The sequence below is a fragment of the Culex quinquefasciatus genome, chromosome 1, assembly GCF_015732765.1.
Source record: "Culex quinquefasciatus strain JHB chromosome 1, VPISU_Cqui_1.0_pri_paternal, whole genome shotgun sequence".
NCBI classification, from domain to species: Eukaryota; Metazoa; Arthropoda; class Insecta; order Diptera; family Culicidae; genus Culex; species Culex quinquefasciatus.
This window is the reverse complement of record NC_051861.1, coordinates 42,824,545-42,845,020: the sequence shown is the minus strand read 5'-3', so window position 1 is coordinate 42,845,020 and position 20,476 is coordinate 42,824,545. Positions and strand designations below refer to the sequence as shown.

At 38.6% G+C, this 20,476-nt stretch overlaps 1 protein-coding gene and 1 pseudogene across 1 annotated transcript; one reads left to right on the top strand and one right to left on the bottom strand.

The window, feature by feature from the left end:
• Nucleotides 1-2,433: 2,433 nt before the first annotated feature.
• Nucleotides 2,434-2,944, top strand: LOC119769578 (annotated as a pseudogene).
• A 1,218-nt stretch (nt 2,945-4,162) lies between these two features.
• LOC6049259 (nuclear hormone receptor HR96) lies at nt 4,163-20,438 on the bottom strand. Its single transcript, XM_038266941.1, has 4 exons — nt 18,218-20,438; nt 8,944-9,153; nt 4,820-5,032; nt 4,163-4,755 (listed from the first exon to the last, which is right to left on the bottom strand). Exons 1-4 carry the CDS (start codon nt 20,024-20,026, stop codon nt 4,555-4,557), a joined length of 2,433 nt encoding a protein of 810 aa, XP_038122869.1. The 5' UTR covers nt 20,027-20,438; the 3' UTR covers nt 4,163-4,554.
• Between the last annotated feature and the right edge of the window lie 38 nt (nt 20,439-20,476).

Below are 20,476 nucleotides of genomic sequence, written 5' to 3'. Positions count from 1 at the left end.
GGCTCTCCACTTGCGGCTTGTGGGACAGATTGGCTGCTTTTACTTCTTTCTTTCGCGGCCAGCGCCTTCTTCGCAGCCTGTTTTGCTCCCTTGACGATGTTAAACCTTGCGCACCTCCTTGCAAACCTTGCGCAAATTTCTGGTTCCATGGCCTAGACAATAAGAACATAATACATTAATTCAAAAATTGGCTAAAATGATGAGAAAAATACTTACAGTTGCTCGCATAAATCTAACTCCAGAAATGAAGAAAGAAAGCAGATTTTTCCGGTGTCGATAATCCACCGAGACAGACGAAAAACTGAAACCATGTTCAGCTGTTGAGAATCACCAGCAGACTAATTGTCCTCAGACTTGCAGGCTGGCTCAAAATTTTCAGACAGGAAAATCATGCAGCCTTCGATCTCTGGTCGTCGTCGTCTCTTTTCACCACAATGTTGCATGAAATGGTAAGTGGATATTTTCCATATTACTTTGCTTGCGAATGTGGCATGAGTTTCATGCAAAGCAAAATCAGCTGACATGCAAGCCACGCCTCCAATTTTCAGGCAAAAATTTCACGTAAAATTTAGTTGTGTTAGTGTAGGCTGCGTTGGAAGCAAGTAGGAGAAATTCTTCTATTCTATTGGTATGTTTGGCAGGTTAAGCTCTCGCTCCTAACTCCATCCAATTTGCTGATTTTCACTATTTAAACAACTAATTTCACAAAACTTTTGATAGAAACTTGCTTGCTCACTTCTTATTGAGCTATTTATCACTCGAGTTCAGTTGAAAACGCTTTTAATTAGCTTTAATTGAATGTCAAAGTTCTGACCTGCCAACATTAGAGGCACGCTGGAATTAGATGCTGTTCCCCTAGGATTGACGTGAATGCATTGTGATAGTTGCATGACTCATGTGAAATGATGATTGGGACCAAAAATTGGCTGCTACCGGAAATTTCATGCAACTATGTGGTGAAAGGTTTTTTGAGTGTATGAAGCACCCGATTCGAGTGGTAGAAATGACAGTTCGACGGTAACATTGTATATTCTGAAAGTACTTCTAATAAGCTACCTCTCCACCAAAAATGAGCAAAAGTTACTTCAGTAAAGTCTGTTTAATCATGATTTTAAATAAAGTAACATAAACAAAATCTCTGCCATCAACAGTCCCTGTTTATATAGCCCTGTCAACCTGTCAAACAAAAGACTACATGAACCTCGTGACGAAAAATAAAAGCGTCATGAAAAAAGCGCCATGTACATTCGGCGAAGAAAAACGAATCATAACAAAGCGCCTCCCTCAATGACAGAAGGGTGATATCGACGTTGGTGATTTCAAAAGAAGTTATGTTTGTTTTTCTCAAATAAAATTACGGAAATAATGTTTTATTGAATATAGATGATCAAGTATCAATTAAAGCAACGTTTTTCATCGTTTGTTATCATTAGAACATCTTATTTTGCTTTTATATTAAAGTGGGAATTGAAAAATGATGCTCAACATTCAAATGCGTTTTACTCAAAAAGGATGGTTTGTACATGATGCTTTTTGAAATGTTGGCATCGAGTTCTCCCATAATGAATACATTGTGGAAAAAAGCAAAAACTGCTCGAATGGAAATGCTCCAATGGGCATTATAGGGTAGCGTATTCATCAACATTCAACAATTTTTTGATCATGAGCTTTTTGTTGCATTTTCTTTTGTTAAAAAAGTTTTGGCCAAAATATGAGATGGATTCGACCTCTACAGGCAGAATTATTCAACAACGCACATGGCAGGACTATTGAGTCAGGTGGGGAATAATGAGACACTATACGAGAATCAATATTTTTAGAGCTTAACGTCATGTTTTGTGCAGTATCATTGCAGGTGGTTTGACTTGGACCTATAAAATGATGAAAGGAATTTGGAGAAATATTTTCGTTTGTGTTAATGGCAGCCTATGAGCAAAAATGTGATTTATAGTCATAATTTTCTTTAACACCCCAGAATCAAACATTAATAAATAAATTTGCAAGGGAGCGTCCATAATCAAAGCCACTATTGTGTCAAAAGAGTCTCAGTAGACACACATTTCCCCCAAATATGAGCCTGATTGGATAAAACTAAGATTTATTAGAGCCATTTTATCATTGTTCACCGTGTCTCATTGATGACTACTCTACTTTAGATCGTCTCTTATAAATCTCTTATGAATTGCCGTTCTGTTTTGAATGTAATGTGAAGACATTTTTGCCCTGTTAATGTCCCAAGTAACCAGAAGCACTAAATCAAAACTCTAAATCCACTCTAAAAAAAACTTTCCCGATGCAATGACACTTTAAATAGTCTTTCCAAATGTTTCGAAACATTTATAGCTTGAAACATTATTGCCTACTGTATAATGACATATAGAACAGTCAATTAAAGTTTCAAAGCATTTACCTCAATAATGTTTCGAAGCATTAATGGTAAGCTTTATATATCAATGTAAAGTAAGCTTTTAAAGTTACATCACACTTTGACATTTCTTCAAATGTTTCAAAACACTAACTCAACATTAGTGAGAGCAAAGAAAGTTTGGCAGTATTTGGTGGTGTTTTTGTTGATGCAGGAAAAATCGTCTGGAGGAGGTCCATGTTTTGCTCGGACGAGATCGCGTTCGGAGTGGCATGCGTCTACGCCAGCTTCAACGAAACCTTCGTCCACGTTACGGATCTTTTGGGCAAGCAACTTTTGGCGGTGCACCGGCGGCATGAAGGTCAAGGCTGATTGTGACGAGGCTCGCCCTACGCTGCTATGTGGCCGCTTTGTACGTCGGCGGAAAGTGCACCACCGGCGAAAATCACCGCGCTGCACATGAAGCTGCGTGCCGCCGGCGGAAACTGCACCAAGTCCTCGGGACCGGGTGCGCAATCAGCGCTCCGTGCCCTAGCCCGTTCGTCGATGAATATTGTGAAGATTGTCAATATTTTGTAAAGGTTTGAAGTGTATTGATTAATAAATACTTTGCTTCAACCTGGCTAGTGTATTCTTTTTTCATGCAACTAATTGAAGGAAGACTCTATCGACAAAAATCATACGTGTAAACATATTTCAGGACGGACGAGACGGTTGGCGCAGGGCATCTAGGTGAAACATCTCAGAACATCAAATCAACACGCAGTTTAGAATCTCGAATGAAGCACAACACAGCAAAATAAACACAAACAAGCTTTCAAAAACCGTCATCCCGTGAAAAGCACTCTCCCAAGAGAGAGAGAGCTGCGCGCAAAGTTTTTTTTTCTATTTCAAATAGGTACTGTCGGTAAGGTAGTATTTTGACGTTTTACCGCGGTATAACTTTATATCAACTCTACCCGTCGCCACTCAATTTTACCTCCATGCGTATAAAGTGAATATAAAGTTTTGATACTCTGTATGCATACTTTATATGTTGATATAGAGGGGATTTAAAGCTACCATATACAGTCCCACGGTTACTTGGGGTGTTTAAATTGTCTTGATGTAAATCGGTAAATCGGCAGTACAGCAATTCCCCACGAAAACAGCATGATGCGAAAAAAAGTTCTCCGATCGGGCTCAAATTTTGTCTGGGGGTTCCTTGGCCAAAATAATTAGACCCGTATTTTTTGTTTGACCACTAGAGTGACCTACGCCGTGTTAGGGTGGTTCGAAAAATGGCAATTTTTGTCGATTTTCGCAAAAACCACTTTTTTCAAAAAATCATATCTCCGCGCCATTTCATCCGATTTGGCTAATTGTAAAAAATAGTAAGAAGTTCCAAAAATCTAGCTTAACATTTGAAAGGGTCGTATGAAAACTTAAAATGCTGCTTTGAAGGTCTCGGGACCAAGAGCCTATGTCTGAAAATATTTTTATCAGATTCCTCGGACAGTTTTACATGACATATCAAAAAATGGTGAAGTTATGTTTTCAATACTCTGAGATACGATTTTTTGAAAAAAAAAAAAACTGGTTTTTTTGACGCGCCACGCGCAAAAATGAGAAAATGACGAATACGGGAAAAATCGACTTTTTTCACTAAAACTGCGATAACTTCAAAATTTCAGCGATGACCTATACATGTTAGGGTACCAAAATTTTCGAATTATTGTTTCTTGATTATTTACCAATAATCCCGAAATGAATTGAATTGAAGTGACCTCAAGTAGCATAAAAATAAATAATAAGCAATTTTAACGTAGTTTTAAACATAGCATTTATTTAGTATACATTCTCACATCACTGCAAATGTTTACCAGTTACAACAGTAAAGTATTGTTCTTATAACCTAAGCAACTAGTACTGCGTAGTTTTCTTTTCCGATTTCACTCGGGGTGTAAAAATATATATTATTTATCTATAAATACAATAAACTCTACAAACTCCACATTAAAGCTTCTCAACAAACAACATTCACTAGGCGATCTTCTTAATAGGGGCTAACTTACAGCGTAAAACAAGCTTGTTTTTATTTTCATTTTCAGTAGAACCAGCTATGAAATAACGATTATACCAAACATTTCAGATAAAGAGCTAACGTTTTTGTGATGTCTATGTGCTACTAGCGCGCGGTTGTCACGCGCTCAGTGCACTTTCAGGTCGAAAATCTCCCTCAGCAGCGGCTCGATCTGAGCCGGGTTCACGTCCAGGTACACGCTGATGATCTCGTCGTTGAGCCGGTGCAGCTCGGAGATCTTCTGCATCAGCTTCAGAAAGATGGACCGCGCCTCGCAGCCCGGGTAGATGCTCTCCAGGTATCGCCGCAGCAGGTAGTAGTACGAGTTCTGCAGTGGAACAATAGATTATGTTATAAAATTGTTTTGAAGAAAGCCAATTATTTCAACCAACTTGTTCCAGCTTAATCACATCGGAATGGACCGTTTTCGGCCGGTCCGGCGAAAACAGCGTTATGGCACACATGATCAGGATGATGTTCTCGTCCGAGCGCCACTTTTTGTCGAACGTCCGGATGAAGCGCTCGTGCTCCTGGTACACGTTTCCCTTGGCCAGCTTTAGGACGTCCGCCCGCAGGTTGGACATCTCCTCTTGGCTGTGGGGGATCTGGAAAAAAATGATAAAAGTTTAACTGTAGACAAAATATTTATAAATATTGATTTTCATGAAAATATCGTGTGTGAAAAACTATTTTGAAGTTTTTATTAAGGGCATTAAAACATACGTTTTCATCTATCACTAAAACTAATTTGAAGACATACGGTCGTACCTTTGCCGAGATATAGCTATTTAATGTTGGAAGTTTCAAAAACGATATCTCAACACTGCTTTGACCATATCGGCTCAAAAATTGGATGAAGCCTCGTTTAACCGATCCCAATTTTTGAAAAGTTTATTTAAAAAAAAAAGAAAAAAATATATTGATGTTTTTCACTGGGTGCTGAATAGTGAGTGGTTCGCAAAGCGGCCTCAATTTTGAACTGTCGAAGTGGAGCCAATTTAGGGGAAAGTGGGGCAAGTGTAACAAGCTAAGGAAATGCTCGTTATAACCCATTAAAAACGTTAAAAAATTTGTCGGATTTTTATAATCATCTTATTTCAGGTCATGACTGAGACTTTGATAGAACAAGTTTTTAAAAAAATCCTGTTTTTTAATGTAAAAAATTGATTTTTAAATTTTTGATTTTCCGTACGTTATACTCAACTAGTGGGGCAAGACGAACAACCCGTTGGGGCAAGAGGAACAATGCATCAAACAACATGTTTATTTGCTAACAATTGAACTGTTATCTCTTAGATACATCAGATTAGAAAGTGTTTGAAACGTTTCTTTAATTTTTAGATTAAATAATAATATTTTACTAAAAATTTGATCGTTTTTACGAAAAAAAATTACTTAGATGATAAATCGTAAATTTTCATGATATCACTATATTTTGTATGGACAATTTTTTAAACAATTGTTTATCAGTTTTTAAGTACTTTTATATATTAATTTCACAATAAAATATGTTGCTGCAGCAATTCGTATTTTTTTCCACACTAAAAATCCATATGGTACACCCCCACCTGAACATGATTTTTTAAAAGCTCTCAACAAAAATAATCAAAGGTTAAATCATACTTTGTAATAGGTGCATGTCATTGGTAGGGACACTACTGATCTAGGAAAAATAGCATTTTGATAAAATGAGCCTTAAAACGAACCCTAAGCCTTATTTTGCACTATCTAAATATTATAAGAAAACGAAGGTTTTGAAAAAAACTTCATTCAATCTTATGCCCAGTGGCGTTTACGTCGTTTTGACGATTATGTGGTAGTAGAATCAGCTAAGTGCATTGCTAGCAACAATTCCTCATACTGGAAATAATCAAAATTGTAAAAATTACTGCCGTACGAGCGATTGTTCCTCTTGCCCCATATGGTCGTCTTGCCCCACCTTCCCCTAGTATTGTCATTGATCCTTTAATTGTTTGTCAATAATGAAAATTCGGTGGCGTCTGGCATTTGAAAAATTCAAAGTCAACAAATGTTAAGAAGAGGGTTGAAATCGAGATTGGCATAATTATCATTAACTTTAAATAGAATTGTTTTTTTTTGCGCCGTTTGGGTCGTATGACTCACTAAAATAAATTTAAAAAAATATAAAGTGTATTAAAATATTAACATTTATCCATAAATCATAAAAAAGCAATTATCACCAAAAGAATATTTTCAATCGTACAATATGTTTGTAATCAAACAAGCGTTTATGACAAACGCGATCATAGCAAGCTTCCCATGCGCCAGTGACAACGCACACCGCGGTTTTGGTTTTTTAGCTTCGGTACGGTACGGTGTGTGTTGGTATTTTGGTTCATCGTTCCAGCGCACCAAGCCAAGCAAAACCGAGATATAAGTGCTTCTAAGAAAGTGACAGAGTCAGAAATAGCTATTTTTAACAACCGAACCACTACACACTCAATCGCGAGAACTTTAGGTAAAAACCCATTGGCGTCGCCAGCATTGAAAACATTGAAAACGATATAAACGATGAAAAGCTTGGAAAGCGACATCACGAAAAAATGAAGTCTACATTTAGGCGATTTTAGGAGCATACGGAAAACAAATGGATTGTAGCCGGATGAATGTCCTATATCACAAAAGTTTTTGCATAAACAAAAACGGACAGAGCAAAAGAAACCGAAAAGCTACGATATCTTACATGTCGTAGGAAACATCGGTAGACAAGCTACTACAAAACGAGTATAAGTCGAGCCACAAAATATATGCGCCAGCATTCTCGCGCCAGTATTCGAAGCTCAACTTGACAACTTGTCGCCTTGGCGACGAAGCGTCGAAAATCGATGCAGTGTGATTTTTTGACGATTTTTCCAATTAAAATTCATGCTGAATCGACATATTTATGAAGATGAAAATGACGCCCAGCCTTAAAGTAAAACCTATACCTTTCTTTAGTAAGAAAGGCAAAAAGTAAATCGTTCTAAAAATTGATCGGGATTGCCGATAGATGTCGAATTTGTTTCAGATGCTCACTCATGGTGTGTACTATGAATGTAGAAAGAAATTTCGAATAAAATCAGAAATGGAAAATGTTGGCGAAGGTCACCAGGTGGGCTTTTACCTTTTTCTAGGGTTTTTTTTTTTTCTTATGGTAGGTTAATCAAACGGCTCTAACTCCAGAACCATATTATGAATCTGGATGAAAATTTGGGAGGTTGTAGAGCTCGAAAAATGCAATTTTCGAGATCAATAAAAGATATGAAAATGAAAAAAAAAAAATACCATATTTTCATTTGAAAACTGTGTATTTTGTTAAAAAGTCTGGCCGCATCCGAAAACAGATGGATATTTCGAAATTTGCGTGGCAACTCGCCCAGGTTCAGCACACTAGCTTTCATCTGCATTCAGAAGAATCGAAATCGGATATATGGGAGCTGAGAACGACGCGACACAAAATTTTGCAAAAATTTACCACATGCGAACATCACTCGACCTCCACGGAATTTATATTCTCAAAATTCGAGGGTTGGAGATAGACGAGTTCTGTCAAGGTGAATCGATAGAGCGTCGAAAATCGATGCAGTGTGATTTTTTGACGATTTTTCCGATTCAAATTCATGCTGAATCGACATAATTACGAAGATGGAAATGACGTCCTGGCTTAAAGTAAAACCTATACCTTTCTTTAGTAAGAAAGGCAAAAAGATGAAAACAGTGTATATTTTGAACAAATATTGTTGAAACTTGTTCAATAGAGACTCTTACAACATAAAATAGCAATTTTATAAAAAATAGTTGTTCACAAACTGATGTTTTGATAAGTTTTACTTAAAAAAACTAAATTTAAACCTAAGAATTGGTTATAAACTATCTAAACAAAGTTATCAAAAGTTCAAAGTTGTCACAAACTGGCTAGAGGTACTAGTATTTGACACGGAAACAACATTTCGTAAATGAATTCACTTAAATCGATCAGATTTTGTACTTTTATTAGGGGTACGGACAATTAAGACGATTTTGAATCCATTTTTTTGAGTTCACGTATTCCCAAAATTTGATTTCAACCATGAGATATTCAACAAAAATCTTAAAAACTACAAACAAAGTTTTCGAGCGAATCGTACTTTCTCGACACACCTCGCAAGTGCGACAACTTGCCAGAATCCCGAGCTTTGATTTCAGGGGGTATTTCAGGGGGTAGCCCTGAGAAAGCCCGGATTTGGAACACCCTAATGCACGTCTACTGTTTATATTTTATTTAATATAGCTCGGGATTCTGGCAAACCAATTCTACCAAATTTTGAGACAAGAACAGAATGATCAGCCAAACAAAACTTGTTTGCTATTGTTTTCATTGCGTCCCTAATTTTTGTTTATTCAAATGTTTTATTTACAAAAAGCCAAAATGCATCTTAAGACAAGATTTGTACAACATAACTAAAATGGATTGTAGAGGAGAGACTCTCCTCAAATTTTATATAATTTTATTAACATTAATGTTGCAGTCGCTTACCTTCCAGCTGGCCCGGTCGCAGTCGTACTGCATGGCCGACCGCAGGATCATCATCTCCGTGCAGCCGGCTTTCAGCAGCGCCAGCTGGTCCTCCTGGCACATGTTCTTGAAGGCGCTAATCTTCTTGGACATCTTGATGAGCCGCCGGATCGCGATTGCCGTCAGATTTATCACCTTCAGCAGCAGCGGGTCGTGCTGGTTTTGATTGGACTGGGAAAAAAAAGAAAAATAATAATGTTGAGTCCAGATAAGCAGACAGAGCGCTGACGCGGTGAACGAACATTATCGAAAATGTCCTGGAGAAACGTGCTGCCGAAAGCTATCTCCAGGCACGCACCAACTTTTTGTTTGTAATTTCGTACACAAAGCAAATTGAATGGATTGGACAGTCCGGTGCGATAACGGCGCCGAACAAACGAACTTGCAAGTGCAGAATTATTTTGTTTACTTCTTGCTCGCGACGTAACGTTGTCGGATTGTCGGTAAAAAAGGTCATTAACAGATGTACTTGCTTGAACAGGTGCCACTTTTGCCGACGACGACGAAGAGCAAAAAAAAATGATAGATTAGATTGCGACTGACCGCTGGTCGTTGGGTGATTCAGATAGAATGAAGTATGATGATGCAGCGAGCTAATATCAAAATAACTTATTCTAAATAAAATAGGACATTTTGGGGATTTTCATTCCTACCAAACTCTCTGTCAACTAACTAAAATCTATTTCTGGACTCGACAGATTGCTAGCTATCGTCCTATTTTTCATCTGCAGAACACATAGGGGAAATATGCCCATTTTAAGCCTAATAAGCGGTCGTGTTTGAATGATGCTGGATAATCTGGATTGTTCCTTGAAATTCACTAAAACCAAGAACACTCAACCCCCGGTGGTTGGTCACTTTTTCGTTTGACACTTTTTAGTTTGTACCCCGTTGGTTTGACAAAGTCAAACTAAAAAGTGACGAACTGTCACTTTTTACACGGCGCTCACTCACACTATCAAAACAAACGTTTGGTAGTGTGTGTGAACTCCGTGTAAAAGGGGTTTCAAACTAAAAAGTGACCCCGTTCGTTTGACAACAGTTGGTGTCAAACCATCGGGGTTTGAGTGTACACCAACGAGTAGAGCAACTTTTGTGAACATTTCTGTTTATTTTCACTTTTATTGCTATTCCTTTTACAAGCATTTAAAAAAAATCAAAAATTCATTCTTATCAGTCGGGTGCATTGGGCCACGCCCATTTTTCTATTTTCAGCTTAGTTCTTTTTTTCTTCCAGCGCTCTTTTTGGTCTGCTTAGTGCTGCCAAAATTGATGAAATGTTAAGCGAACACTCACGAAAAGTAGCATTCATAGCGAAACTTTCCTGGCAGCACTTGCTCACTCCAACAGGCGCTGCACCAGCATGTTGGTGGTGTTCAGGGGATAGCGAAGAAGCCGCCATCTTGGAAGTTCAGAAAACAAACACTCAGAATTAGTATAATTCATATTATTTTGGTAACACGAAGTGTGTTATCCTGGTTAAACTCAAAAGTCCCATGCAAATGTGTAAAACCAAATCGAAAAATGTGTAATGCCGATTCACAGTGTACGGGCGCACTGTTTGATCGACCAAAAGAAAAAAAGCAAAAAAAAGGTAAACAGAAAAATCACTTTTTTCGATATGAATTTTCAGCCAATATTGGGATGGAATCTCCAAGGATATGATAGAATTTGTCATCAGCAACACAATTCACGCGTTTTTTCAGGTATTTATCGTTTGAATTGCGGGAAAATTGAAAATCAAAAACCCAAACAATGGTTTGTTATGGGCTACCATTTGACAGCTAGTGCTTTTGTTGTGGGCTCTCATTTGACAACCGTGCTAATGTCGACTGTTGTCAGTTTGCTTTGGTCGGAATAGGGTTGCCATCCCCCCGGTGGTGTTGGTGGCCACCCTTTGTTCTTTATTTGCCTTCGCTCATCGCTCGGTTTTCTTCAGCCTTCAATTGGAATGGATATTCAAAATTGAAACGTCAAAAGACTTACCCGGGCAGACGGTAATAACGTAATTAATAATATTTCAATAACAAATCCTGTTAACATAACAAAAAGTGTTATTATTTTATCCTGAAATTCAACTTCAAGAAGAAAACATAATAACAGTTTCTGATAAAATAACAAAATTTGGTATTGAAGTGATATTATATTGAAAATGTTTAATAACACGCTAATAAGAGGAAATGTTATACATTTCAAAAACTCTCCTAATAACAAAATTTGTTATTCGTTTGGTATACTGACTTAGAAATAAAATTACCATAAATCGCACAAATGGAAAAGTTTCTAAGTGTCCATAACACAATCTGTTATTATTTTTTCTTTTGTTAAATATGTTTACATCTTTGGGATAATTTTGACCAATTTCGTCGGGGTCATTATTTTGGCCATGAAATGGGGTCCTTAAGCTAAAATTATTCTAAAAAGTTGAAATTTTGAAAGCTGATTTTTCAAATTATTTGATATACCCCCTAAAGGACTTTGTTGAAAATGATTAGAACAATGAGATAATTTTGACCAATTTCATCAGGGTCATTATTTTGGCTATGAAATGGGGTCCTTAAGCTAAAATTATTCTAAAAAGTTGAAATATTGAAAGTTGATTTTTTTAATTATTTGATATACCCCCTAAAGGACTTTGTTTAAAATGGTTAGAACTATGGGATAATTTTGACCAATTTCGTCGGGGTCATTATTTTGGCCATGAAATGGGGTCCTTAAGCTAAAATTATTCTAAAAAGTTGAAATTTTGAAAGCTGATTTTTGTAAATTATTTGATATACCCCCTAAAGGACTTTGTTGAAAATGGTTAGAACAATGAGATAAGTTCGACCAATTTCATCAGGGTCATTATTTTGGCCATGAAATGGGGTCCTTAAGCTAAAATTATTCTAAAAAGTTGAAATATTGAAAGTTGATTTTTTTAATTATTTGATATACCCCTTAAGGGACTTTGCTAAATTTGGCTAGAACTATGAAATAATTTTGACCAATTTCATCGAGGTCATTTATTTCACCATGAAATGGGGTTTCATGCTAAAATCAATCCGATAAAATTAACTTTTGAGAGTTCAATTTTTTTTTTATTTTGTTATATTCCCTAACGGAATTGATTTATTTATTGAGAATTTTTGAAGTGTGAAAAACAAAAATTGTTATTATTTTCACAGAGCCAGGAAGTCGGAGCTGACGTTGAAGTTCGAGCTGGAGTGAGACCTCGGAGACGGCATCGGATTCAGCTAATTTTCAGCAACTTTTACTTGGAGTCGGAATCTGTGAAGTCGGGTATTTTTGGAGAGCTGAAGTCGTCGTTGACGTCATATCCTGCATCCAGAGTCGGAGTTGTCTTCAAAGTATGGATTCAAAGTCGCTTGGAGGTACCCGACTCTGCAGCCCTGACTAATACAGAAGAGTGATGGCAACTGCAGGTTTATTTGCAAATGGCAAATACACCAAAACAATAACTTTTTTTTTGTTATGGAGACATACAAGTTCAATAACATTTTTTGTTATTATGCTGCTCCACCTCTCCGCACAAAATAACAAATCTTGTTATTCCTTCATGACTCCTTCTGTGTTATTGGTTTGTTATTGCAATAACAACATAATAACAGTTTAAGTTATTCTTCGAACAAATCTTTGTTGCTTATTTTTGTTATTTTAACAACTAATCCGATCATCCCAGTAACATATTTCGATCTTCTCACAATATCAAAAACTGACCTTCCCAAGATATTTCCGTCTGCTCGGGAAGACCATACAAGAACAAGGTCGGAATCCATTTGACAGTTCGGTATGAGCGCGTTTGACGGTGTTGAGGATCTTTGGGGGAAAAATAAAAATATTAAAAAATTTCAAAAGATAAAATTGAATACATTAAAAATGTTTATTCATTAACTTTTAACAACAATTATTATTTATAAACAAAATTAAAAAAAAAAACAATTATTGAAAATTTCTTTAAAAAAAAAAACAGAAAATAGAAATTCTTAAATCCTTAAACTAGAAAAACTAAAATTAAAAAAATATAAAATTATGAAACTATGAAATTATGAATTTATGAAATAATGAAATTATGAAATAATGGAATAATGAAATAAGGAAATTAGGAAATAAGGAAATTAGGAAATAAGGAAATCAGAAAATTAGGAAATTAGGAAATTAGGTAATTAAGAAATTAGGAGATTAGGATATTAGCAAATTAACAAAAAAGAAAATTAAGAAATTAGGAAAACTTTAAATAATGAAACTATGAAATCATGAAACTATGAAATTAAGAAATAATGAAATTATGAAATAAGGAAATAAAGAAATTAAGAAATTAGGATATTAGGTTATTTGGAAATTAGGAAGTTAGGAAATTATGAAACTATGAAATAATGAAATTGTGAAATAAGGAAATTAGGAAATTAATAAATTAGGAAATTTGGAAATTAGGAAATTTGGAAATTAGGAAGTTAGGAAGTTTGGAAGTTTGGAAATTTGAAAATTAGAAATTTATGAAATGATGAAACTTTGAAATTATGAAATGAGGAAATTAAGGAATTAGGGAATTAGGAAATTAGGATATTAGCAAATTAGTAAAATAATGAAATCGAGAAAAAAAATGGAAATTAAGAAAATTAATATGTTAGGAAACAAGGAAATTAAGAAGTAAGGAAGTTAGGAAATTAGGAAATAAGGAAGTTAGGAAATAAAGAAGTTTGGAAATTAGTAATCCAGGAAATTAAGAAGTTAGGAAATTAGGAAATTATGAAAGAAGAAATAATGAAGTTATGAAAAAGGGAAATTGAAATATTAGGAAAATAGTAAAATAGGATATTAGGAAATTATGAAACTATGAAATAATTAAATAATCAAATTATGAAATAAGTAAATTAGGAAAGTAGGATATTAGCAAATTAGGAAATCATGAAATCATGCAATTATAAAAATTTGAAATTATGAAACTTTGGAAGAAATAAATAATGAAGTTATGAAATAAGGAAATTGGGAAATTAGGAAATTACAAAGTTAGGACATTAGGAAGTTAGGAAATTAGTTAACTAGGAAATCAGGAAATAAGGAAACTAGGAAATTAGGAAACCATGAAATAAGGAAGTTAGGACATTAGGAAATTAGTAAGATAAGATATTAGGAATTAAGGAAATTTAAAAAAGGCTGGTACAAATGTTAAAATTTTTCTTCTTAAATTCTTTCCGTTCTCGTCCGTTTCTTGGATTCAACTATATCTGTCGAAGTCCTCTTCAAGCTACCAATGCTTCACGGTCAAGTGGAAAGCATTTTTGCTTGCCAATCCAAAGGGCAGGAGATCGAACTCTGCCGAGAACATCAATGTTTTTCATTCAATGAGTCCAGAACTTTCTCGTTGGGAACAGGTGGGAATCGAACCCAAGACCATTCGCTTACAAAGCGAACATCATAACCATTCAGCCACAACTGCTCCTTGATCGTAGCCGACTTCCTGAGCGATCATAAATTCATGAATTCTTTAATTCCCTAGTTTTTGTATTTTCAAATTTTATTGTTTTTTTTTTATTTTCAAATACTAAATTTTTTTAATTCCTGAACATCACATTTTTAATTCTGGAATTTAGAGTTTTTTGAAGTTTTGAAGAAATAGAGTTTTTGATTGCAAGAATTTCGGGTTTTTTCGTAAATATGTACTTTAGAATTTCTGCATAATTTTTATTTTGAATTTTCAAATTACAGATCTTTTGTTATTTGAAATTTCTGAAATGTTTGTTTTTCTAAAAAAAAAGCAAAGCAATCTACTTTAACGACCCCCGGGTCTTTTGTGGGCTCTGTTGCAAGTTTCTGCTCATTTCTAGGCATCCGAAGGCTATGTGTGGTGAGTCACCCAAAACCTCTTTTACGCAAATGGACTGACGTTTTACTTCCCCATCCGATAGAAGGCCAGGAGGATAAGGCAGGAATCGAACCCACGCCCCATAGCAACTTAGGGATCGGCAGCCGAAGCCGCTAACCACCGCGCCACGAGGCCGAGAGTTTGTTTTTCTATATTTTCGAATTTTTATTTTTGAATCATTTGTATTATTGTATATCACATTATTATTGAATTTTTCAGTAAAAAAATATTTGTATGATTATTGTCAAGTTTATTTTCACTCTGGTTTTTTTTTATTTCGGTCCCGCCATGGTGGATTAATCGGACAGCGCAGTGAACTCACAATCCAAAGGATGCTGTCAACTTCTTTTTTTCACTCCATTTCGACCACAAAACTAAATCTGCCTTTTAATTGCAAGATTCTGCATTCTGAGATACGCCGGTATTTTCAATATTATTCTACCGAATACAAAATCATTAAAACGATTGTAACTTTCGATCGCATTCAAAAAGTTTAATTCAAATTCTATGATTTTTTCATCAAAACATCCCACTTAACTCAATCCGAATTCTGAAACGGAATTTAATTAGAATCGTATACAAATTCCGTTTCAAACGCAACAACCGGTTCCGTGTTCGAACCGGTTGTTGCGTTTGAAACGGAATTTGTGTACGATTCTAAATAGATTCCGTTTCAGAATTCGGATTGATTTGACTGGGATATTGCAAACAAGCACCACGCGACGAAATGTCGTCAAACGCCACTTTCCGTTTCTGTTATTGTCCGTTTCTGTTATTGTCCGTTTCTTTCAAAGATACACGCCGCGTGGCTTTTCAGAATGTGCCATAGACATTGTTGCCAGCGATTTTCTGCACTTTTAGTGCAATTAAAAACGTACCTGGCAACGATGGCAAGCGATTCGAAAAAGAAGATCAACAAAAACAAAAAGCGCAGTATGGGATTTGACAGCGAGCATTTGCCGAAAGCGCGGCGCGTCGTTTCGAGGCTGATATGCCGCGTGTCTTTTTCGGGAATACGCGCAATACTTTTCAGCTGCGTACCGCGTACCGCCTATCTACAATCACTTAGCTTAGAACATCTAAGTAAAGTAGTTACTTAGGAAAGTCTGCAACTTACGTTCGTCATCCACAATCAACTTAGAAAACTTGCTGGGCTGATATACGTTGCTATGCAGTTGTTTGTTTACCTTTGATATGGAAACGTCAACTTACCGTAGATTTTGAAATTTTCCAAACCAAACGTCAGTTTCTAATTTGATTACTTTTCCATTGTAGAAACTCAGATTTATTTCCATTGATTCAAATTCCTAAGCTAAGTGATTGTAGATAGGCCATTAAGAAAAATCTTTTCGTGACCCTTTCCTTGACCGTTTCTTGGGCGATTTTTTTTGTATGGAGTTTTGCGTTCCTTCCGATCTGCATACCAGCCTTTAATTGGAATGACTTTGGATGTTTGAAATTTCTCCCAGAACATTTCATTTCCATTTATACGTCACTAATACGGATGACTTTTTTTTACCTTTGGTTGATGTTTTGTTTACAAACATTGTATGATTTTTCTTCGATTTAGTTTCACTTGGAAATACAGTCGACTCTCTGGTTGTCAGAGAGAATCATGACAACGTCCAGCAAACAAAAACAAACTAATGTCAAACACCCTTCAAAGCTTCGTTTTGCAAAGAAAAATGTCTATGCAAGCCATGAGATAGTGACAATATTGACAACCGGAAGAGATTTTTAAAGCAAACAGAATCCAAGGGATTGTCGAGGAAGAGATCCTTCAAGCAAGAGAAAATATCGAGTAATAAAGCCAATCGAAGTATGCAGTTTGAAGGGACTGAAGAATACATCGATAGATGGAGCAATATTGATATCGAGAAGATCGACAGCCAGAGAGTCGACTGTAGTGAAACGTGCTGTGAAAAATTCAAAGTAGTTATGTCACAGACATAACCGGAATGGCGTAGACTACGTAAAGTTTTGATATGTGGACATAGAGTTTTCGATTGCTTAATTTTGCAGAACTAGCTAGATACTTGAAATACATTAACGGAATAAGATCGTAAATCGGAGATGGGCCCCCGACACCCAATAAACCAGTAAACTCAATCGGATCGTGTACGTACCGGTTGTTGAAACGTAATTCGTATACGATTCGAATTCCGATTGAGTTGAATTTTACTAGAAAGAGATGGCAAATCTTATTCGAACAAAACCGCAGCTGCCACGTAAACATTCTTTGAATGTGTTGGTAAATCTTTCACTAGACAACAACATCGAATGGAGGAATGAAAGAGAAGAACGAATTTGCGCCCTTGGACTACAGTTCTGTTCTATTCGTCAAGGTTTTGCGCTGAACGCGGCTGTGAACTTCACTCTTCCGACGTCGCGATGTCCCCAACAAGCTGGAAGGGTAAAGATGTGCCTGTGATCCTGTTTAAGTCATCTGCATCGGTTACGAGCAAAAAACGATGGACTCTGAACTGAGAGAGAAGCTTTTGAGTCCAATGCAAAAGGATCGTGCCGGTGCTGAAGCAATTTCGTCTTGGCAGGTATCTCTGAGTTAAGGCTCAAGCCGACCCAAATCTTGCTGGAAATATTTCAATTTTATATTCACCGAAAAAACTGCTGTTTAGTTTTGACTTTTTTCATTTGTTTTTCAGCGCCGAAGCCCTAGAAGCTCAATCACCACCAGGACCACCGTCCGGATCGCGAAATTCCACAACTTTCACCGGTTTCTAGACTCCCCCCAGCAGACTGAGTATGAGTAACCAGTGCCGTAGAACGGAACCTGCGCCGAGGACGGCATTTTGCGACCTCAAATCAACGGAATGCCAATCATCGCAAGCAAATACAAAATCGTGTCTTTCTATCTAAGAGGAGGAAACTCACTAACAAGTTCCCGCTATAACGGATTTGGAGCTCGTCAACTTGATCAAGGATCTTGGCTTCATCATCGACAAAACACTGTCTTTTGAAAAACATCTGCGAGCAACGATTGTCGGAGTTCACTGACACGCAAACGTTGAAATGTCTATATGTTTTCCTGGTTCGCAGCACTCTTGAGTGCGGGCTACAATGTTGGTCTCCCCGACAAATTGGAGACATTAACTTGTTTGAAATAGTCAAACAAGCAGCCACTAAGATTATTCTATGCAGACTACCAATTGAACATCCGGCAGGGTTGAAGCCACCATAACATCGAGACATTTCGTGGACATCCAATAGAAATATGCTTGCATTGAATCCCTTTTGGGTTGGTACTAAACGTACTGTTATTATTGTCTCTTTTAAGCTGGGACACCAACCCGCAGCTTAAGTTAACATTGCTAAGACACAAACCACCTGCAGCAATTTGCCTTCACTCACCTTTATCCGGCAATCCTCCGATATGAGCGAACCCAGATCCTCGTCCACGGGCGCGTACAGCGCCTTATTCGCCACAATCAGCTCGTTCAGCTTGGCCCGCTCGGCGTCGTTCAGCTCGATGCTGTTGCCAATCCCGTGCAGATGCTGCTGCGTCTGACTTCCCCCCGAACTTCCACCACTTCCGCCGGAGCTCGATCCCGACGACGTCGACCCGTTGTACCCTTCGTACTCGAGCCGGATCGCTTGCACGAGGATCGACTCCAGCGTGTTCGGGAGGATCGACTTGCTCTCGATGTCCGCGAAGAGGTCGTCGGTTGGCGTTGGCGGATCAGACGGGGGCGGTTGGAGTGGTTCCGGTAGTGGGAATGCGTCGTAGCAGAGGGAGGTTGACGAGGGGGATGCGGGTTGGGTGGCGTTCAGGATGAACTGTTTGATGTCGGCCGGGGGTTGCGGGATAGATGGGTGAAGGTTGGGGTCTTCGTCTTCATCGTCGTCGTCGTCTTCGTCCCGTTGGGACGTGTCGGCGGCCGCTTCCTTGATTGTTTCCGTTATTTCCGGGTGGTTCATCATTTTGTTGATGAGTTGGAGGGCTTCCGCGGGGGTGTTCATAAATTTGTTCATGATTTGGACGGCGTCTTCGGGTTGGTTCATGAGCTGTTGGATAAACTGGAGCACGTCAGCGGGAGAGGACATGATTTTGCCGATGATTTGAAGCGCGTCCGTTGGGGAGGACATAAACTGGGCAAAGACGGTGAGGGCGTCCAGCGGGGAGTTCATGATCTTGCTGATGATTTGGAGGGCGTCACCGGGAGCGGTTATAAAGTGCGAGATCAGCTTGAGGGCGTCGCACTGCGAGCTGATCACTTTGGACATGACAAACACGGCGTCCTGGGGCGTCTTCATGAGAGAGGCAATCGTTTGGCTGGCCTGGGTCGGGTAGGTGACGATCCGGTGGACGATCTCCTCGGCGCTGGAATCGATCGTGAGCGGCGGTTCCCCGTTTAGCGAAGTCGACGAAGACGACGACGGAACAGAGTTTGATTTCACAGGCGAATCGCCGCTGCCCATCTGAGGTGGCAACGCGGCAGTCATTGCTGATAAGAGCTCTGCCGCTCCTCCTCCACCTCCTCCTCCTCCCGAACCATCCAACCCGGACGCCGTCGTTGAAGTCATCATCGTTAGATTGTGCGACGATGAAGTTGATGAATTGCTTATATCGTTCGGCGATGAAGGCACCCCTCCGTTGAACATGGCCACATTTGGAACCGTCAGTTGCTGCTGCTGCTGCAGAATGGTCGCCGTGGCCGTCATAAACTCCGACGGAGAATTGCTCCAACAATCCGCGGATTCGCTACCCTCGCGCTTAATCTTCATCGGAAGATCCGCCGACTCCAGCAGTCCACCCCCCACCGTTCCCACCTCCCCCACGACACTCCCGTCCGCGTTCAACATCCGCTTCCGCGCCCGATTCTGCTCAATCTTCTTCCGCTTCAACGCCTTGTCCTCCTCCGACATGATATACTCCTTCTTCATCCCAATTCCGAAGCACTTGTCCAGCCGACACTTTTGGCAGAACCGCCGCGTGACCACCGTAATTTCGCAACTCTCGCTGAACGGACACGTAAAACCCTTCGTCGAGAGCGCGTTCCGCCGGAAGAACGCCTTGCAGCTCTCGCAGGTCATCGCGTTAAAGTTGTACCCGAGCGCCTTGTCCCCGCAGACGCTGCAAATCTTGCTCACCCCCGCCATCGGTGCCATCGTGCCGTCGACTGAACCGCCACCGGGTTTATCCGAGTTTTCGGTGCCCATGATTAGCGCGCTCACTCCGTCCGTCCTTATCTCTCCGCGCGTTATCAACTCTCCCCTAGATTTATTGCTGCTTATCGAATAATCGACGCTCCTCGAATCGATAGTGGCCAAACCGCGATGACGGCGACGACCTGCTGGAACATGGTTCCCGGAACACCTCCCGCTAGGCAAATTTTTCGCTCTTCCAACAGTCGCGAACCAGCGAACGAGCGCACACGCAATTCTAATATAATCAAATTTAATTATAATAAATTGACCACACGACCGACGAAGGCAGGGACGGAACAACGCGAAGGAAAGCAGCAAAATAACAAAAATCGTATGAGTCAATAGCGGAGATGTACGGGCACTTGCACAGCTGCTGGGAGGAAAAAAAAGTCGAACGAGCAAAAAGCAAAAAGGGTGATGAAAACAAATCTGACGTTTTTCTTTTGTGATTCTGGTGACAGT

What these genes read in the sequence shown, in the direction of transcription:
- LOC6049259 (XM_038266941.1), bottom strand. Translation starts at nt 20,026, where the DNA reads ATGGGCACCGAAAACTCGGATAAACCCGGTGGCGGTTCAGTCGACGGC. An exon ending in CGGAGGATTGCCGGATAAAG is followed by an intron (nt 9,154 to 18,217) that starts GTGAGTGAAGGC and finishes TTTTTTTCCCAG; the next exon opens with TCCAATCAAAACCAGCACGA. An exon ending in GCGACCGGGCCAGCTGGAAG is followed by an intron (nt 5,033 to 8,943) that starts GTAAGCGACTGC and finishes ATTTTTTTCCAG; the next exon opens with ATCCCCCACAGCCAAGAGGA.